Below are 21,719 nucleotides of genomic sequence, written 5' to 3'. Positions count from 1 at the left end.
CCCCTTTAACTCCCTAATCCACCTTTCATCCCACTTTTACACCTGTCATTGCATCTTCCTTGGCTGTATTTTCCAGTGAACAAAAGGGAAGTCAACTATCTTGTCCTCTGTTGGGGGCTTCACAATGTCTACTATTTTGTGACAATGGGATGTTTTGCTGTTGTTGTTGTTGAAGGTTTTGAGATCCACCATGCAGGAGGAGCTGAAGACAACACAGAACAACCCTTCTTTGTGTATGACTTATTCCACACACCTAACCTGCATAAAAGGACCTGTGTACTGTCCTTTATGAGGTAGGCTTCAGACAGTGCATGAAGAAAGTTAAAATAGTGGAGATGTGATGATATTTCAAAGATGCAACATGTTATAGTGAAAGATTTGAAATAAAACATGAGGAAGCCACAAAGATAATTGCTATGTTTGGGGACAGTGAGAGGGTTATGAAAAAGACTAAGATGGAACTGATTGTACCATGAGGAGTTCTGTAGTTTTTTTTTTTTTTTTTTTTGAGGTCATATTGGCTTATAACATTGGGTAAATTTCAGGTGTACGTTATCCTATTTCAGTTGCTTTATAGACTTCATCGTGTTCATCACCAATAGTCTAGTTTTTATCCATCATGATACAATGTGCCCCTTTACCCCTTTTGCCCTTCCCCCACCCTCTTCCCTTCAGGTAACCACTAATCTGTTCTCCTTATCTATGTGTTTGGTTATCTTCCACATATTAGTGAAATCATACTGTGTTTGTCTTTGTCTCCAGGATTTAATTTACTTAGGTACATCCATGTTGTTTCTCTTTTTTTATGGTTGAGCAGTATTCCGTTGTATCTTCTTTATGTGTTCATCCATTGATGGGCACATGTGTTGCTTCCACATCCTGGCTATCATGAATAATTCTGTGATGAACATAGGGATGTGTAAACCTGTTTGACTTTTTCTTTCATGTTCTTTGAATAAATACTAAGCAGTGGGATAGCTATATAATATGGTATTTCTATTTTTAATTTTTTGAAGTGTCCCATACTTTTCAATTTCTTTGAAGAGCTTGAGAAGGATACATATTACATCTTTAAATATTTGGTAGAATTCACCAGAGAAGATATCTTGTCCTTGACTTTTGTTTTTTGGGAGATTTTTGATTACTGTTTCAATCTCTTTTCTTATAATCCTTTGTATTTCTATGGTGTCCATTGTAATTTGTCCTCTTTCATTTTTTATTTTACTTATTTGTGTCTTCTCTCTTTTTTCTCAGTGAGTCTAGCTAAGGGTTTGTCAATTTTGTTTATCTTTTTAAAAAAGCTGCTCTTTAGTTTCATGGATTCTTTCAAGTGTTTTTTTAGTCTCTATTTCATTTATTTCTGCTCTATTTTTATTATTTCCTTCCTTCTACTGAGTTAGGGGTTTGTTTGTTCTTTTTTTTCTAGTTATTTTAAGTACAGTTTAAGATTGATTATTTAAGATTTCTCTTGTTTTTTTGAGGTAGGCCTGTATTTCTATAAACTTCCCTTAGTACCACTTGTGCTCCATCCCATAAGTTTTGGCATATTGTGTCTTCAATTTTCATTTGTGTCCAAGTAGCTTTTTTATTTCTCCTTTGATTGCTTCATTGACCTAAGATTTGTTCAGTAGCATGTTGTTTAGTCTCCACATATTTGTAACTTTTCCAGCTTTTTTTATGTAGTTGATTTCTAGTTTCATACCATTGTAGCAGGAAAAGATGCTTGATATGATTTCAATCTTCTTAAATTTACTGAGGCTTGTTTTGTTTCCCAACATATGGTCTATCTTTGACAATATTCCAAGCGCACTTGAGAATAATGTGTATTCTGCTATTTTTAAGTGGAATGTTCTATATATACCTATTAAGTCCTTCTGGTCTAGTGTTTCATTGAAGGCCACTGTTTCCTTTTTGACTTTTTTTCCAGATGATCTATCCACTGATGTAAGTGGGGTGTTCAGGTCCTCAACCATTATAGTGTTGCTGTCAATTTCTTCCTTAAGTCTGCTAATAGTAGCTTTATATACTTTTATGTTCCTATGTTAGGTGCATATGTATTAATAAGTGTTATGTCTTCTTGAGGAATATCTCTTATCATTATATAATCTCCATCTTTGTCTCTTGTTGTCTTTTTGCCTTGAAGTCTCTTTTCTCTAATATAAGGTTGGCTACACATGCTATCTTTTGATTACCAAAGCAAGAGATGCTTGCATTACCATCTTCCATCCCTTCACTCTGAGCCTATGTTTGTCTCTAGAGCTGAGATGAGTGTCCTAGAGGCACCATATTGTTGAGTATTGTTTTTTACTCCATCAAGCCACTCTGTATTTTTGATTGGTTAATTTAATCCATTTACATTTAAAGTGATTATTGATATATGAAGGCTTAATACTGTCATTATATCTTTTGTTTTCTGATTGTTCTATATTTCTATTGTTTCTTTTTCCTTGTATTTCTGTCTGCCTTTTCAGTTTGTTGGCTTTCTGTCCTGCTTTTCTCTATTTATAATTTATTACTCTGCTCTGAATTATTTTTATTGTGGTTATCATTAGGTTGTATAAAAGGTCTCATAGAAGAGATAGTCCTTTTTCTGATACCTTCATCTCCATTAGCCTATGCAGGTTCTGTCCTTTTCCTCTTCTAATTCTGTTTTCTTTGTCACAAATTATTTTTCTTGTGCTGTGAGATTGTCACCAAATTGCAGTGTTTATAGTTATTTTTGATGTTTTCTTTCCATTCATCACTTATGTTTTAATTAAGTGTTTACTAACCTATTCTGATATAGAGCTAAAAATTTTTTATTCTGTCTATCTCCTTGCTCAAATCTTTGTAAATCCTTGCCCTTTTTTATAGGTCAGAGGGCTCCCTTCATCATTTCTTATAAGTCAGATCTAGTGGTAATGAACTCCCTCAGCTTTTTAAAATTTTTTTTGTCTGGGAAATCTTTTATCACTCCATCATACCTTAAGAATAATTTTTATAGATAGAGTATTCTTGCCTCATATTTTTTTGTCTTTCAGTAGTTTGAATATATCATTCCACTATCTCCTAGCCTTTGGGATTTCTGCTGAGAAATCTGCTGAAATCTTGATGGAGGTTCCTTTTGTAGCTTATTTTCTTCTCTTTGCTGCCTTTATTATTTATTCTTTGTCATTGACTTTTGACAGTTTTATTATATGCCTTTCAGAAGGTGTTTTTGCATTGAGGTAATTAAGAGTTCCATTAATTTTATGTACTTGCATGTCCAGGTTCCTCCCCACGTTTGGGAAGCTATCAGCTATTAGTTCTTTGAATAAGCTTTCTGTTCCTTTCTCTCTCTCTTCTAATTCTGGGATACCTATAATCTTTGTGTTACTTCCTCATTAAGTGAATATCTCTCCAAGAATTCCATTTTTAAAAAATTTCAGTTTTCTCTCTTCCTCCACCTGAATCATTTCTAGCTTTCTATCTTCATCATCACTAATTGTGTCCTCCATTTAGTCTGCTCTATTTTTAATGCTTTCTGCATTATTTTTAATCTCATTAATTATGTTTATCTTCCATGTTTGTATTTTCTGTCGGACAAAAAGGGAAATCTTCTATCTTGTCCTCTGTTGGAGGTTCACAATGTCTACCATTTTGTGACAACTGAACTGTTTGCTGTTATTGTTGTGAAGGTTTTGACATCCACTATGCAGGAGGAGTTGGAGGCAGCACGGACCAAACATACAGTGTGTGACTTGTTCCGCACACCCAACCTGCGTAAAAGGATCTGTTTACTGTCCTTCGTGAGGTAGGCTTCAGATAGTGGATGAGGAATGTTAAAATAGTGGAGACAAGATTCTATGTTTTATTTTAGGAGACACAACATGCTTAAGTATAGATTTGAGATAAAATGTGAGAAAGACACAAAGATAATTGTTACGCTTATAGTTAGAGAAAGGGTTAATGAAAGAGTGACATGAACCTATTTGTATCATGAAAAGTTTTTTTATCATATCTTTCTACTAGGCTCATCACTGGAGATGATGCTGAGAACTTCAATCACGGTACAGATTTTAGCTTAGGATTCTTCACTGATTTGTTTTCATTTTATTTGAAGTAAAATTACAAACAGAAAAGCACTCAAATATATGCAACTCAATGAATATTTATATATGTAAATATGTAAGCATCACAGTGATCAGGATATAGAAAAAAACCCTAAAACTCTAAAAGAACCCCCATGTATCTCCAGAAAAACACTCTTCACACCCCCCAAAAACTTGGCAATAATTATAATCTCCTTTAACATAATATTATTTTATAGTAATTTAAAAATCATTAACGTTCAAGGAAATTCTGTTTAAAATGTACCCAAAGCTTGTTTTAATCATGTGTGGTAAGACACACACTCCAGAATGATTGTCATAAAGAAAGTTTATATTCACAGATCCCTAGAAAGAAGAGGCATGAAACAGCCTACAGGGCCATTCAGAGAGGCACCAGGGTGAATTAGAAGGCAAAAGAGAGGGCCGGCCTGGTGGCACAGTGGTTAATTTTGCATGTTCCATTTCGGTGCCCTGGAGTTCGCCAGTTCGGATCCTGAGTGCAGACATGGCACTGCTGGGCACACAATACTGTGGTAGGCGTCCCACATAAAAAGTAGAGGAAGATGGGCATGGATGTTAGCTCAGGGCCAGTCTTCCTCAGGAAAAACAGGAGGATTGGCAGCAGTTAGCTCAAGGCTAATTTTCCTCAAAAAAAAAAGAAGTCAAAAGAGAGAAGAAAAGAAAGAGCATGGCCAACAGCCTTTATTGTGTGTGTGTGTGTGTGTGTGTGTGTGTGTGTTTTTGTCAGAAGGAATGGGAAAAGAAGGTAGGTATTCTGATTAAGCTTAGGATTGGAAAGTTTAAATAATTTTAGTGGACTCTAGGCTATAGTGATGGTCCATTGTTGTCCAGTACCTGGTCCTGGGTTGATTTAGGTTGGGGGAATATTGACTTGGTGTGTGTTTGATAAAGGAGATAGTTGGGGGTGTGGGCTCCAGTTTGGAGACTTGTAAATCAAAGGTACACTCACAAGGGAGTAATTAACTATGTTGAGGAATTATCAAGCCCTGGAAAAGGCAGACTCCTCAAGATCAAGGATCTAAAGACCAGAGTATCAAAAATATAGGAAATAAGAAGACATAATCAATATAAATCTTCTACAAATCAGACCATGTCTTCTCACATGACACCAACCCCTGGCTTCTTGGCTCAGTATTATCATTTGTAAGACAGAGAATCTAAACCTGATGGCATTTGTTTTTTCTCTTCATTTAACCACAGATTTGCAACCTTCATTCCTTTTTATGGCCTGAGTCTCCACCTCCAGCACTTGGGGAAAAATATTTTCCTGTTCCAGGTGCTTTTTGGTGTAGTCACACTTCCAAGCAATTATGTTGCCCTTTTGGCACTGAATCACCTGGGCCGTAGAGTAAGCCAGATGCTTTTCCTATTCCTGCTGGGAATCTCCATTCTGGCCATCATATTTGTGCCCCAAGGTAAGAAGCCCACATAGTGGGAAATGGCTTCTCTCCATTGCTCATGGATTCTACGGGGTCACACCTACCTGAAACCAGAAGGAAAAGGAGAATTGTATTCTAAAGATTCCCTGAAATCAATATGGGGGGTTAGTACTGCTTCTGCCATGAAGTTTTCAGAAAAAGAACCAAAGATGAGTAAAGGTCAGCTCAGGAATATGGTTGTCTTCATCGGATTCCAGAGGTATCTGGAAACTGATGCTATCTATTGCTGACAGTTTTCTAGGACAGCGATTAATCACTTAGCTTTGGCCAATCACACTTTATATAGCAAGCACAGAGTGTCTAGACCTTGTCATTATATCCCATGTGAGGACACAATACTGTCCATTCCTCTTCTGGGCTTTAGCTTATTACTGCAGATTAAGTGACAATTTATTCTCTGATCTCTACGTATCCACTCACGTGTCTCATATCAGGTCTCCATAATAGCAACTCTGGTTTAGGGGCATCATATTGACCTCAAGAAAGCAAAATATACTTATATTCAGTCAGAGAAGTGTACAGAAGGAACAAGGCACTAAGAAGTTAAGAGTCTCTCTCAGAACCTATTTTACTAAATCAAATGATCATATGTAACATATAGGGGAAACTGGGTGGTCACCATGCTTCACCTAACTCCCAGCATATGTATGTGTTTTACAAGATCCTGGATTGGTGGGCTTTACTCTTCATCTTTAATGTCAGCAATAATGCAAGTTTGCAACCTTACAACAAAGTTCACTCCAACGCTGTAAGGTTTCTAATGAAATTTTTTGGAAAGAGTGAGGACAAGTCAGGGATAGAAAACCCTCTAAAATTTCCCTTCAGTGGTTGCCAAAGTCCAGCTTTTTTCCTAATAAATGTCCTTATACTTGAATATTGAAACATTCCAGATCAAGCTACTCTTCTGCTCTCCCATCAACATAGAAGTCTTGTTTTTAATTTTATTACTCTCTTTCCATTACTAGCCTCTTGTCGATATTGTGCAAACTCATAGGTTTAAAACTGTCAAATGGATGAGTCATATACCGCTCCATAATTTCTCACATGGCAGCCCTGCATTCTGTGTGAAGGGCAAAGGAGACACAGAACAGAATTAACTCAAGAGAGCACCTGCTGGACTCACCTTCCCCTCTTCATTTCTGGCAAAGCTCAGATATGCAATGGGAGAAGATGAAATAACTCAATCATTTTATACGCCATAAGCCATAATATGTTGATGGTCACATTTCTCATCTGATTAGACACTGCACATTTTCCGACTCTGTGTAGTTTCTGTACAATATATTTTATCCTTGCAAACACCTCCAATATGGTCTGCTTCATTTGTAATTTGAGAGATGTTGATTTCTTCAGCTCCAATTTCTGGAGTCTCACTGGTCTTCCTCTCTCCAGAAATGCAGACCCCGCGTGTGTTTTTGGCATCTTTGGGAATAGGAGTTTCTTCTGCTGCTATCACCAGTGCACTTGCCCATGGAAATGAACTAATCCCCACTGTAATCAGGTACAAAGCTCATGGATGCTCACTCAGGATCAAAACAGATCTATTGTAGATAACGTACAGCTATTGGGAGAAGCAAACTAAGGTAGGGAAGTTATCAAAAAAATTAATTATAATAGTAATAATAATAAAAATTATAGCCAAATTTTATTAAAAACTGACTTTTTGCGAGGCACTAAGTCCTTTAATGTTTCTTCCCCTATAATCTCCTGAAACTCACCAAGTATAAATGCTATGGATAAGAGTATTTTTTTATTGATCAAATCTGTCCTAATGCACATGTGAACTTGAAAAAAAATGGGGCCACCCCAATGGCACAGTGGTTATGTTCACACATTCTGCTTTGGTGGCCCGGGGTTTATCAGTTCAGATCCTGGATGTGGACCTATGCACTGTTTGTCAAGCCATGCTGTGGTAGGCATCCCATGTAAAATAGAGGAAGATGGGCCCAGATGTTAGCTCAGGGCCAATCTTCCTCAGCAAAAAGAGGAGGACTGGCAGCAGATGTTAGGTCAGGAATAATCTTCCTCAAAAAAAATTTTTTTTAATTGATAGCTAATAAGAGAGAAAATGTTCAAAACAAGAGTATGTCATCAATCTCCATTTCTAAACACACTGATGTGCTATCTCTCGTAAGCAAAGCAAAATAATAAATCACAAATTACAGTTGCAGATTTTGACCAGTTTTTTGTATTATTGTTTGCACCCCAAGAGCAATAGGTTTAGGAATCATCGGAATTGCTGGTAATATTGGGGCAGCCCTGGCTCCCCTCTTGATGATCCTAGTGGTGTATTCCCCTCACCTTCCCTGGATCATCTATGGAGTATTTCCCATCCTCGCTGGACTTGTTGTCCGACTCCTTCCTGAAACCAGGGATCAGCCCCTGCCTGACTCTATCCAGGACGTGGAAAATGAGTGAGTAAACCCTCTATCTGTCCCTTAGGGTTGCTGTGTATTATAAGTCTGTGATGAAGGGGACAACACAAGAATCAAGGTCATTTTTCCCAGAGGAAGTTTTAGACCCAGACTATTTCCACATGGTCAGTGCCTTTGCTTTAGCTACAGACTCATCTTTCTACCACAGCAGCCTCAGATTCCCACAAACCTACACAGATCAAACAGATCTGCTCTCCCTAGCCTGAACCAGTAGGTTTAATGGTGAAGCAGCCAAAATTACGTGCCCTAGTATGACATACAGAGCCCTGAAGATATTTTGCAAGCATGCACAGATCCAAACACAGGATTGTCATCCCCTTGGCCCTGGAAGCCCTCAGCCCAGGGAGGGCAGATAAGCTTTCTGAGACTGTTGGTTCCTGTAGGCCTGTATAATCTGATTCTGATTCTCTAGAGAAACAGAACTAATAGGATGCGTATATATAGAGCAAGACAGATTTATTTTAAAGAATTGGCTCACGAGATTGTGGGAGATCACAAGTCCGAAATACACAAGCAGACAGCAGCCTGGAGACTCAGGGAAGAGTTGAAGGAAGTGCTCATCAGACTGAAGGCAAATCTGGAAGCAGAATTCCTTCTTCCTCTGGGGGAACTATCATTTTCCCTAAGGCCTGCAGCTGATTGAAGGAGGCCCTGCACATTGTGGAGTGTAACATGATTTACTCAATGTCTACTAATTTAAATACTAATAACACCTCAATAGAACCTTCACAGAAAAATCTAGACTAGTGTTTCACCAAACATCTGGGCACTCTGGCCTAGCCAAATTGACGTATAAGATTAACCACCACAAGGCCTGAGGACTGCCCTGGCCACTGAATAATCGGAGGGAGGTCAGGGATAGGACAAGAGCCCCTTCCACAGATGATGTTTCTCAAGGAAAGGAGTCCTGTTGTGCAATCTGTGAGATTCAGACTGTCTCATTTTCACTGAGAAGGAAAGTGTTGAGAAGAGAGATTTTAAAGTGATGAAGAATGGGGAAAGATTCTCAAACTTTTCTGTACTTCTTTGCCTTTTCTAAAACCCCTTTGTCCAATGCCATGATGTCTAGGGGTGAGAGTACAAACTGTCAAAGCTGACTTTCCAGATCCTGCCCTGGGAGCTGGTTCTTATTCTTCACAAGATTTACTCAAAACCTTTGGGAAAGGTTCATGGGTTTAGTGAAGCCATTGGCGAAGGATAAGCTTGACCTAAAGAATGCAGTACATACACGCTTATTCCATGTCTTTTCATTTTTTGTGTTTGTTGGTTTCATTGTATTTTTACCAGGAGAAAAAGCTGGAGAAAAGCAAAGCAGGAAGATATTTCCATGAAAGTGACACCATTTTAAGGAATTGCAAGAGCTACCTAACTGCTGATTCAAGAGCAAGATAAAGGGGGAAAATGAGATAATTCCTCATAAGGGAAAATATGTAAAATTAATAAATAAAAGTATACAACAAAAATGGTTTTTTTCCCATTGCAGTATTAAATTACTAAGTATAACATACTTATAAATATCATAATAAGAAATGTGAATAAAAATAATATTTTAAAAGAACTTAGAATGTTAATATAATTTTAGATAGCCAGCTTGTTTCTGGATGAGAAATTTGATTAGAACTCAAAAGGGCAATTCTTCCCTGAATTAATTGCTAGAATAGTTGATGTAGTAATTACAATGAAAAACTACATACTTTTGGAAGATTTGAAAAATGGTTACAAATTTATCTAGATACTAAATACAAGGTAATTCAAAAAAAAGAAAATCACGACGTGAGGGGAGTCTGGCTAGCGTGTGGGATAGCAAATGTTCACCTTTATTATAAGTGAAATAGTCAAATAGTAATAGCAGATGCATTTACATACCTAAGGAATTCCAGACACAGATCACAGTAAATGCAACACTTAATATGTAATATTGGCATCATAAATCACAGGGTAAAAAGAAGGATTATCCAACAAATAGCATAAATAACTATTTAAAAATAAATGACTATAATGTGACCTCTTAACCTAAACTAAAAAATTATACTTTAATAAAATGTTAAATGAAATTGAAAAACTCTCATATTCATTAGAAAGCATGCCTACAATATCTTGGGTTAAGTAGGTTTTGAACAGTAACACAAAAGCCAGAAATTTAAAGACAAGTATATTTGAATACTACTCATTTGAAGCCTCTGTGGGGCAAAACCCTAACAACTTATCAGAAAAAACTAGAAAAATATTCATCAAAGTGATAAAAACAGGTAACTTTTAGTGGTGGACTTCTAAGGGATTGTTACTTTCTCCTTTGTAACTTTATTCAAAGTTTAAATGAAGAACATGTAAAATTTCAAAGTATTATATCATGTCAAAAATGAAAGAGCAAATGACAACATAAATAGTTTTTAAAATGTACTTTTACTATGTAGAATTATCATAATATCTATCCAAAAAGATAATAGATAATTCCATATAAAATGAGTAAAAGGCAGCAGATATCATTTTCAAGAGAAAAAAAGAATCATGGGCAATCAATTTATGAAAATATGTACAAACCTACTGGAATTAAACAATAGAAACTAAAATGAAAGATCAACTTATAATGTGATCACTGTCAAGGCTGGTGAGAATATAGTTAAATAGAAACTCTTTGATTGATGGTGAAACTATAAAATAATACATGATAGAGAGATGCTAAAAACACATATTGGCATCATTATTAAGAGATTTGAAACAAATTTTCATTAATTTAGCAGCCATTTTTGAGCATGTAGTAACTACCAGGTGTGATAAGCATCTGAATGTGAAAAGAAAAAATAGGCATAAAATAGATGTAATGGGTATGTATGTTAATACACAAGTGCAGGTAGGGTCTCACATTTTAAATTTCTACGAGTCAAAATAACTTTAAGTTCCCATTTCCTTCTGGTTGGCAGTAAATCACAGGTCAGTTGTTTGGAGATTATTGCCACAATCCTTCTCTACCAAAAATGTCTAGATCACACAGGCACATGCAATGCCAAAGTGATGGAGTGACAACAAGAGAGGGTAGCTATGGGTTATCAGTTATCTGTTCAAGGAAATTACCAGGCTAATACTAGCCCTCTACACACTTGACTCCTACAACTTCCCATTCAGCCCATGAGGTGTTGGAATCTCAGGCTTCCACTCTGATTGTTCGGCTCCCTAAGCAGCCACTCTGTCTGGGTCTTCTGCTTCCCTGGGGCACTACCATGGGTCAGGACTGGGCCTTTCTCCCCATAACCTACAGACTCTCCACAGATTTCACACCTTCCCAATCACTCAACTTCCTTCCTCTTCTTTCATTACCTCTTCCAGAAACCCTCTAGTTATCCTATGAACTTTAGATTTTGAAAACAAAGTCAATCAAGATTCTTCTGCTTTTCACTTCCAAAATACCGTCTGAGAGACAAGGGAGTGCAAAAATTACAAACTACAGAATTTGAGAAAGACACGTAAGGAATTCCAGGGAAATCATCCTTAATGAATATTATTGGCTTCTCCAGCCACATTCTTCCTCTTAATGAAATGTTTGTGATCCTATCATAACAAGGACCAGATAGAACCTATTGTTGTTCATCTTGAAGGATGGTGCTCGGTCCATAGATTCTGGCGTGTCTGGGGGAGAGTGTCCCACAGTTCTTCATAGTCCTTTGATGTTGCAAACCAGTAACTTTGCTCCACAAGATGGTCAGTGATGCAGGGATTGAAAAAGAGTGATGTAAGAAGTGACATCAGGGACGATGGAAGAGTAAGAAGCACCAGGAAAACATCTTTTTATGTGGACAACAAAAACAATGGCAGAAAGTATCTGGTTAACTATTTTAGAAATATGAAGTCTAATCAAAGCTTGCAGCTCCCAGGTGAAGGCTTGGCTGATAAATTGTGATTAATTTCAGTCAATTTCAACCATTACCACATTAGTGGCTACCATTCACACACACTCATCCCTGTAGTGGGTAGCCATGCTCATGTTTCTGGAGCAGGTTGTGGGAGCCACGGCGGGCAAAAAGGACCTTGTCATTCAAACATCAAGGATCTGTGTTCTGATTGCTGTTTCTGATGACAGAGGTGCTTACGTAGAGGTGTGTGACCATTGCTGACTTGATGAGCAGTGCATAGGTCTGCACCTGGGATCCAAACCCCTGAACTCTGGGCTGCTGAAGCAGAGAGCACAAACTTAACCACTAAGCCACCAGTCTGGTCCCTGTATGATATATTTTAAAGTTGCTAACAGAGTAGATCCAAAAAGTTCTCACAACAAAGAAAACAATATTTTTTATTTTTGTATCTATTTGAGATGATGGCTGTTATCTAAATTTATTTTGTTGATCATTTCACAGTGTATGTAAGTCAAGTCTTTATGCTGTACATCATAAACCTATACAGTGCTATATGTGAATTATATCTCAATAAAACTGGAAAATAATATATACACCAAATATTGAAATACCTCAATACATTAAGCACTTGCTAACAGATATGAAGGGAGAAATAGACAACAATACAATAGTAGTAGGGGACAGAGATATACGGAACATTCCATCTAACAGCAGCAGAATTCATATTCTTTCTAAGTGCACGTGGAATATTCTCTAGCATAGATCATATGCTAGGTCACAAAAAACTCTGAAAATTTAAGAAGATTGAAATAATATAAAGTATCTTTTCTGACCACAACGGTGTGAAGCTAGAAATCAATAATAGGACGAAATCTTTCACATAACTTCAGCCTTAGCCTGCATGGTCCTAGAACCCCAAGAACAAAGTTAGATCCACTGCATTCTAGACACTATACAGACTTCCTTCTCTGCTAAATGCATCAGTTAGTACAGGGAATATTTATGATGTGTTAAATCTTCCAATACTGCAGCCTGTCTTATTTCATTTGAATTGGTGTCAAAGATCTACTGGCAGCAAATTAGAGAAGCAGCTTTGTTACACTAAGAATCTATTTACTAACAGAGAGAGTTGCTTCTGAGAACATCTATTGTTGATTATCTGTTGATTTTGCAAGGTTTTAAGTGCAAAGTTTCACTTGTGAAAACATTCCCTAAATTTCAAAATGTGTCCTTTTTCACGCTTACTTTTACAATATGTTGTTTTGTTCCCTGGTCTAACCTGTACCTGTTTTTCAGGTTTGGGAGGAAGTTAATCCTCAGGTCATGTTTGCTCCAGTTTGCCATTGCTGACACCTGTGCCTCTTTGACTGCTCACTGTGCTTCTTGGATGGCCTTTCTGTTGTGAACATCATGGTAAACAGTGCTATGCTCAGTAAGTCAATACTTTTGATCTTGTACATTTTCCAAGGCCTTATTTGATGTTGATATTCCACCATAGTTTAAAGTCAAAATCCTGTTTGTGTTTTCTTTCAGTTGTAGAACGGACAACGCTCAGATTCCAAGCCATGGGAATGACCCTGACAGACTGTGTCAATAGTATTGGGCAGATCATATTAGGACGTCTACATTTTGCCATTCGATACTGTGAGCCCTCCCGCTGGTGGTTTCTGTATTTGCCATCTTTCTGCCTTCAAGCTATAAGCTATATTTCAGTCTTTGAGGATCCTGACATGAAAGATGCACGGAATGAGGACACATGAATTCTGTTACATCCTTGGTCAACAATTGAGCATTGTTTTACTAATCTGTGTCTATTGAGAAGCTGAACAGACAGTGTTGCCAGATAACCTCATAGACACTAAATTAAATTCGAATTTTGGATAAAAGACACATGTTTTAATATCCTAATATCCTAAATATTATATAGCAAATAGTTACTGTGAACATTATTTATTGTTTGAATGGAATTTCTATTTACCTGAGAGTTCTGTATTTTACGTGCTAACTGGATAAGATGCAGAATGTCCCATTAAATTCAAATTTTGGATAAATAACAAAAATATTTTAGCATATCACAAATATTGCATGGAACATAGTTATACTAAAGAGTGATTCACTGTTTATTTGACTACAGATTTAACTAGGCACACTGAATTTTCAGTTGCAAAAATTGGCACTTCCCCTGAATAAAGGGGGAGCCAATAAGACTCCAAGTCTGTATTTCCAAGAGTGAAAGTGTACTGCATTAAGTTGTCATCCTAATATTTTCCTAGTAATAGTACAAGAGGAAGTAAATCTATGTTTTCTGGTATAACTGAACAGTGGTGGGTGTTAGATTGAGAGGAGAAAGGCATCTGCAGGGGAGAAAAAAACCTCCTTCTACCCTCTTAGGTTCTGTGGATGGCCTAAGAATTAAGCTGACTGGAGACAGATTAACAGGAGAAATGTATACAAATTTAATCATACAACATATTTCAATCCTGACACTATCCACCTAGAGTTAGCATCAGATCCCGCAAGTTAAGGGCTCATGCCCACAGGACTACTTCTCCCAATGTCAGATGCCACTTCCAAGCCCAGATTGTTCCCTGTGCTTCTGACCAAGTGGCTATAGATTGGAGGCTCCAGTGACCCCCTCTTTGGCTTCTATTAATTTGCTTGAGTGGCTCACAGAACTTGGGGAAACATTTAATTACATTTGCCTGTTTGTTAAAGGATATGATAAAGGATACAAATGAACAGCCAGGTGAAGAGATACATAGGGTGAGGTATGGGAGGGTTCTGAAGCCAGGTGCTTCTGTCCCTGTGGAGTTGATGTGTATAACCCTTGTGATATGGATTTGGATCCCAACCTGCAAACTCATTCAATGTAATTTTTTTTTGGTTTTTATGGAAGTTTCATTACATAGGCAGGATGATTAAATCATTAGTCATTGACAATTGATTCAACCTCAAGCCCCTCTCTTCTCCCTCGGGGCCAGGAAGGTGGGACTGAAAGTTCTAACCCCCCAATCACATGGTTAGTCCTCCTAGCAACCAACCCCCATCCTTAGGACAGTCCAAATGTCACGTCATTAACACAACAAAAGATATCTTTGTCACTCTCCTCGCTTAGGATATTCCAAGACTTTTAGGAGCTCTGTGCTAGAAACAGAGATGAAAATCAAATATACATTTCTTATTAAAAATTACAATATCACAGGGCAGAAAAAAATAAGTGCACTAGAGAAAATTGGAGCCTCTGTCACTGCAGCTAGTTTTTTTGATGTTTATAAAGGTGTTCTGTAAGAGATAGTGGTGATGGTTGCACAACTCTATGGTAACTCAAAGTCATTGAATTGTACAGTGGAAGTGAGTAAATTAGATGTATTATGAAAAAGAAATAACAGGCCGAAAATTGTCCTCATGATGGCAAACCAAGACTTAATTACAGTTTTATCTCCTCCTAAGAATGTGACCTCTAAACAGTCAATCTGAAATTTCTAGAGTTGCACTAGCAAGGTAATCTGCAAGATAAATTCCGTGCCAGTTCCCTTTTCCCAAAAATAGATGTCTGGGCCCAAAAACACCCTTTCTTTTCTTTTACTAATGACTTCCTAGTCCCGCCCTCTTTCCTGTCTAAACCTTCCATTTCTTACAACACTGAGACTGCCGTTCTAGTTGCTAGAACTGCTATTTTTCAATTCATGAATCATTTAATAAAGGCAATTAGATTCTCAAATTTACTCAGTTAAATTTTGTTTTTTAGCAGATTTGGTGACAGTGGTGGGATGGAACTGAACTTCTGAGGGAATTCCTGGGCAATGAGAAACACAGGCATGGTACCCTATAAACCCCATTTTGAGTTCAGTGTCTTTCTGAGCATTTTGGAGGGCCATCCATAAGTTCCTCTCAGTTTGAGCTCCTCTCTTTTTGCATTCAAGCTACCAATCCGTGGCTTTCCTTTACAGGGCAGGTCAGCTTGAGCTGCTGGATGACTCTACCTGGGGCCCAATTGAGCTGGCAGAGGATTCTTCCCAGAGCCAACTGAGCTAGCAGAAGGTTTCCCAGAGCCAAACCCTTAGTCTTTCAGACCACAATTCCTGGGTGGAAAATTCCAGCCCTTAGCTCTTTCTCTCAGTTCCACAGTGTGAACTTTGATGGTTTAGTCTACAATTCCCCATTTGTTTCCAATCAGTCCCCAGATCCCACGCTGGGAACTGTAGGTGGCAGCCGCAGTTCTCCATTTTGCTTGGAATCAGTCCACTGTCTCCATTTTTGGAGTTTGCTGGCTCAATCCTTTTTCCCAGGCTAAAGTTCCCTGAGGATTGTTGGTGGTTACTAGCCAGAGTTGGGCTGGGTCTGATAGAGGAAACACACTGGGTCTGGGGTTGTACTGGGTCCGATTTAAGCTGGACTGAGTCCACTGGGAGGCCTCAGGTGAATATTAAATATGAGTTAATTGATAATGGGAATCTCTGAAAAAACAAAGCCGCGTAATTGTGTGCGTGGGTCGAACATTTAAATGCTGTTGAAGCACTTGTCACCTCCCAATCCCACGGCAAGTCCTTCTTAGGTGTTAGTTTGGCTCAGAGAACCCAAAGTCCTCAGCTAAATGAAGTGAGATCATCAAGTTTCAAAGTATTGAGCGCACAACCTTCTTGCACATCTGTTTATTTTATGTCTAAGAACTGTGGTCCCAGAGTGGTAGATATCTACAAAAAATGGCAAAATTTTACCAGAGGCAACCTAGAATTACAATGGCCAGTATGGGGAACATTCCAATGAGATAAAACGAATGCAGAATCTTAGAAAAGTCTTAAAAATTCAGCATTGAAAACTTCACTGCAAAAGACATAAAAAATTAAAGAGATAATAGGTACTTAAAACAAAAGACTATAAGACTGATGTAACACTGACATAACACCTACTGCCTCGTCTATCCTCCTCTACTTAAGCACTTATTCTAGTAATTTCTGTCTGAATTGTTTTTCCACTCTGAAAAGACAACATGACCTCAAACAAAAGCTGGCTAAGTTAATGGCCTTACAGACACCTGATATCTACCTTTGAAAATGACCCACATACAGGCTCCTACCAATGTTGACAGGACTCTGATAGGTTCCTGGTAAACTGCTGTGTTGTTCCCATAAACACCCAAGGGGAAACTAAAATTACAATTAATGAAGTTGTCCAATACTTCCAGTTATATTTACTGTTTGTTCCAGCTGAAACCTGAAAAGATATTTCCAAGGATTTAATAAATTTATGACCAGAAATTTAGCCAAGTTGAAAACAGATATTTAGAGCCTAATAGGAATTTTTCGTAGGCCACTTCCACTAAGTAAAAATGAAATTATGTACCCAGAGGGAAAGAAACATTCCAATAGGTGAATGAGTGTGTCAATCCTTTTTGTCAATCCTCAAACTTTCCCTAATCATCTCAAAATACTTTTTTTTGCCAGCCCTGTTGCACAGTGGTTAAGTTCGCATGCTCTGCTCTGGCAACCCAGAGTTCACAGGTTTGGATCCTGGGCATGGACCTACACATCATTCATTAAACCATGCTGTGGTGGCATCCCACCTACAAAATAGAGGAAGATTGGCATAGATGTTAGGTCAGCAACAATCTTCCTCAAGCAAAACAAGGAAGGTTGGCAAGAGATGTTAGCTCAGGGCTAAACTTTCCCACCAAAAAAAAAAAAATGCTTGTAGATATTGGGATATCAGAAACAGAACTGTCCTGCAAATATGCTCCAAAAACTTCATCTTGAAGAACACTTGGATACCTCCTCTGTGCCTTTGTGATGTAGATTTTCTACCCCCACCTTCACTGTGACCTGAAAGCCATTCTTTAAAATGCAATGTCTCTCATCAGAAGAAAATAAAAGGAGAGAGAAAGTATTTGGAAATTGGACTAATGAGAAATCTTACAAATATTCTCCACAAAAATTAGTAACTATAAGGTCTCTGTGCCTCTCTGTATGTCTGTCTGTACATCTATATATGACTATATTGCGGATATGTGGTATTTTCTACCTCCATATAGCATTGCTAAAATTAATTGGCAAAAGTGATCTATTTAATTGGCTTAAAGGCCAAGCACTTGTAAGGAATGGGCATTTTAAAGTTCTCAGAAATATAGTACAAACAAATCCAAATTCTTTTCTAGTTCAAGTGACCTGGGAAAATCTTAGGTATAAAAGCTAGTTTCAGTTTGGTATTTTAATTAAATAGACATATCTTAAAAGTTACCAACATTGAATATAACGCACATAAACAACTTTTCTTCCACCTGAGTTTACTAGTCAAATTTATGCCATCTTTATTGCAAAATTTGTCAGCAAAGAAGAACTTAAAATGATGGCTGATTTTGTCTAATATCTCATGAAGTTTTTGTGAGTGATCTAAATGTAATTGATGGGAGTAAATAATTTAGATAGATGTAATTGGGTTAAGAGTTTATAGATAAACTTTTTAGCAGCAATTATATTTTATGGCATGTGTACTTAAAAATAGCATCTAACACTTTTCTGGAAACCTGAAACTTTAGAGTTTTATTAACAAATTAAATGGTGACAAATTTATTAAATATCTATATGATTTTCAAATACAATAAAATAGTGAAGCATTCATTAATGAACATAGGTTTATCAACTTTTGCTTCCTATTTCACAGAAACTAAAGATAAATTTGGGTCTATTAGTAAATATGTTTTATGTCACACTGAGACACTTTCCATGAAAAAGTATGTTTCTGAAAATTATAAAAAATATTTGTAAATCTGTCAATCCTCAGAATGCTAATATAAAAGAAAGTTCGTATTTGTTGATTGCCTTATTTTTCACTTAGAAATTAAGGTTTCTAAAGGTTAAAAATTCTAATATGAAGTTGCACTTGTTAAGGCAAATGAGAGTAATTTTGTTTCAGAATGGGAAGGAGAAAACTGAAGGACAATTTCAATGTACATAGAAAGAAAGAAAGAGAATTTTTAATTGTGTGATCTGGCTGACAAAAATTACTTATAAGGGTTTTACAATTAACCTTTAACATCAGTAGTATACTCATATAAAACTAGACATTGTTTCTTTTATTTGCTAAAGGACAAAGTTTTCTTGGACTATTAGGTCTGCTCCTGATGAGAGATTATGAAAGAAAAATGAAGATTTAGTGTTTTATCAAAATAACTTTTGATGCTTTATGAGGTCTTGATTACATAGGAAAAACAGTCTTCTTAATAATAAAAGAACTAAGTTTTGCTAATAGGTAATTAAATATTGCTTCATATTGATGCGTGATCTTATTTAGTCAAACGGCCAAAGCTTTTGATATCTTTGACAAACTTCCCAAAATCTAAATCTAAAATGAAGTCTTTTTGACCCAAAAGAAACATATTTTTCCACAGAACCACTGGAACATTTCAAAAGATTTGTTAAACTAATTAGGTTTATTTGATATGTTAAATTGCATAAGAAGCATTGTCAAATAAGAAATAATACTATGCCTCCTTTACATTTTGTTTTCATAGGTATATAATTGTTCTAGAAATTGTGTGAAATTCCTGAAAATCTGATATGTCCTGGTGTAATGTTATTACTTGTAATTCTGGCTATTATCTTAAATGTTGTATGACATACTCTGGGATCTCAATCAAATATGACCAACAGATAAATGATCTTCTTAGTGCTATTCTATTAGCTTCTGAAATTGCTGTCATCAAAATTGAGGCCCACTATAAAGAACTGAATCTGAGTATAAGGAGAATGCCATAGCTGACTTTCGGACAAGGCAGCAACAGCAAAATCTAAAAAGATAGTGGCACACGTGGATGAAGTCCATTCTGCTTCTGCAAAAGGTGACCACTCATTGCCCATATTTTTCCATGGCAACATGGCAACAGTCTTCTTCTGAATCAGAGAAATTAAGATGGGTAAACAATGGCTGTAAATTAAACAAATGGTTAGGGCTATGGGAAACCAAGATGGCCCCTTGGTTCTTCCCAGCTCCCTGGCAAATCTCATTTTTCAGTTTTACACTCCTATACCCACCACCCTGCATTTAAGAAAAATTATTTTTGTCCCCAGAGGCTTCAGACCTCCTCTCTCTGTACCCTTTGAATACCTGCATCTGGACTTCATTCAAGTGCCACTTAGCATGGGTTACAACTATGTTCTTGTTATCGTATAAATGTTTACTGTATGGTTTGAAACCTTCACATGCCACAAGGTGGATGCCCTCACAGTGGCAAAAGAAACTGTTAGAAATTACCTGTTCCACTTGGGGTATACCTTCAGCAATCTCCAGTGATAGAGGATCCCAATTCACTGGGCAAATCATACAAGCCATAATGAAAATCTTGCAAACTTTTGGAATTATCACTATTTTTGTCACTCTGAATTATCAGGCAAGGTCAAGAGAACTAATGGCTTTAACGTTTTTCCAGATTTAAAGAAATCTTTTCATTTAACATATTAACATTTTGGCAAGATATACCTTTGTGAAAAAAGATAAAACAATTACCTTTTCTCTCTTCCTGATCCCTCAGAATTCAGAGACACTCAGTCAGAATTCTTGTTTCACTTATATAAATAATCAGGGAAGTGTTAAGATAAAAAAATACTTTTACTGTGATTATCTTTAGTAAAGGATGGAGGTAATTGTAGTGAGAAAAATTATGTTTGCAGTTTTGAAAATATTAGATTCTAGTCCTGTTAATTTTCTTTGTGATTTTGTTATATACCTGTAGACTGGGCTCCTCTGGTACAAGGTATTGTCATTGTTCTTGCTGACTGTTCTCAGTACCCCACTTGGAAAACATAAACTCACTCCACACAAGATAGTCATTGACATCAATGCTTATTGGTGTTCAACTGTCTGCTGATCCCTTGTTTCCTCATGCTTGTATGACCAGCTACTGAGGCTTTAACGTCTTGTGCTCAAGCCTATCATCAACAGGTTAAAGGAGCTTTCCCACATCCAGTTTTAAAGGATCCCATAGGTCACCATCTAGGCCCTCTGACTGGTCATTCTGGAAGCATCATCAGAGGAAGACAGTCCTTGAGCTCCATTGGAAGGGGCATTAGCAGGTGCTCCTGACCACTGACACTGCTGCAAAACTAGAAGGCATTGTAGAAGATGACATCTGATTCTGTACAAATGCTGGAGACCTCTGTATCAAATTGACTGGGAAGAGAAGTAGCTGACATTGATGTAGACTGCTTCTACCCAAGACAGCAGAAAAAACTTCCTACTTTAGTTAAACATGAAACTCTTTTCTTCTTTTCTGTCTTTCTTTCTTTTACTCTGGCATTGACCTTTAAAATAATGCCCAATCTCTACCTCCCAGGTAGTTGCTAAGGTGGGTAACCACCGGAATTTAAAACAACTATTTATATCGGCCTAGGAGAAAAATCTAACTGACCCCTGGTGTAAACAGACAAATGCAATGATTCTTGTGGATGAATCCATTAACAGTGCAACCTCAGGGGAAGTAGCTTGTGCTCCAACAGGTTTTACCTTTGTCTGTTGTGGTTATCATTCTTCTTGGACTTATGAATGCCTAGATGGCTGGCACACAGCTGGCAATGTCTGTTAGGTTACATAACTGTCCCTCACTGCTCTAGAAAGGACCTACCAGGAGACATTTATTAATTCAAAATTAACTCTTTTTCAAAGATCCCTATACCCTTAGTTAGGAGTAAATATTAATGAGGCTATGATCAGAAACATCTCCTTAGCTCTTAAAAATATTGCAGAATTCACTGTTAAAGCAATTACTGCCCAAGAAAAAGGCTTAGACTCTCTGATTGTCCTTGTTAATGGATAGGCCTTGATTTTCTTTCATCTGACCAAGGAGGTAGCTATGCTGTGGCCAACACCAATTCCTATACCTAGACTAATACTCCTAGAGAAATGGAAACTCAATTA

The 21,719-nt window shown here is 37.2% G+C and overlaps 2 protein-coding genes across 2 annotated transcripts in view; both read left to right on the top strand.

Annotated features, from left to right (window-relative positions):
* LOC124229526 (solute carrier family 22 member 9-like) overlaps positions 1–9,398 on the top strand; it is a 37,593-nt gene extending 28,195 nt beyond the window's left edge. Inside the window, exons 6-10 of the mRNA XM_046644769.1 lie at positions 3,657–3,772; positions 5,292–5,506; positions 6,923–7,031; positions 7,741–7,944; positions 9,253–9,398. Of these exons, the coding sequence (XP_046500725.1) occupies positions 3,657–3,772; positions 5,292–5,506; positions 6,923–7,031; positions 7,741–7,944; positions 9,253–9,313 (705 nt within the window). The 3' untranslated portion in view covers positions 9,314–9,398. The remainder of the gene's footprint in view (positions 1–3,656; positions 3,773–5,291; positions 5,507–6,922; positions 7,032–7,740; positions 7,945–9,252) is intronic.
* A 3,719-nt stretch (positions 9,399–13,117) lies between these two features.
* On the top strand, positions 13,118–13,704 carry LOC124229528 (solute carrier family 22 member 9-like). Its single transcript, XM_046644773.1, has 2 exons — positions 13,118–13,245; positions 13,347–13,704. The coding sequence occupies exons 1-2, from the start codon at positions 13,224–13,226 to the stop codon at positions 13,571–13,573; spliced, it is 249 nt and encodes an 82-aa protein (XP_046500729.1). The 5' UTR covers positions 13,118–13,223; the 3' UTR covers positions 13,574–13,704.
* Positions 13,705–21,719: the final 8,015 nt, after the last annotated feature.

Source organism: Equus quagga, chromosome 17, assembly GCF_021613505.1.
Source record: "Equus quagga isolate Etosha38 chromosome 17, UCLA_HA_Equagga_1.0, whole genome shotgun sequence".
NCBI classification, from domain to species: domain Eukaryota; kingdom Metazoa; phylum Chordata; class Mammalia; order Perissodactyla; family Equidae; genus Equus; species Equus quagga.
Note: the sequence above shows the minus strand (reverse complement) of the source record. Positions and strands in the feature narration are given on the sequence as shown.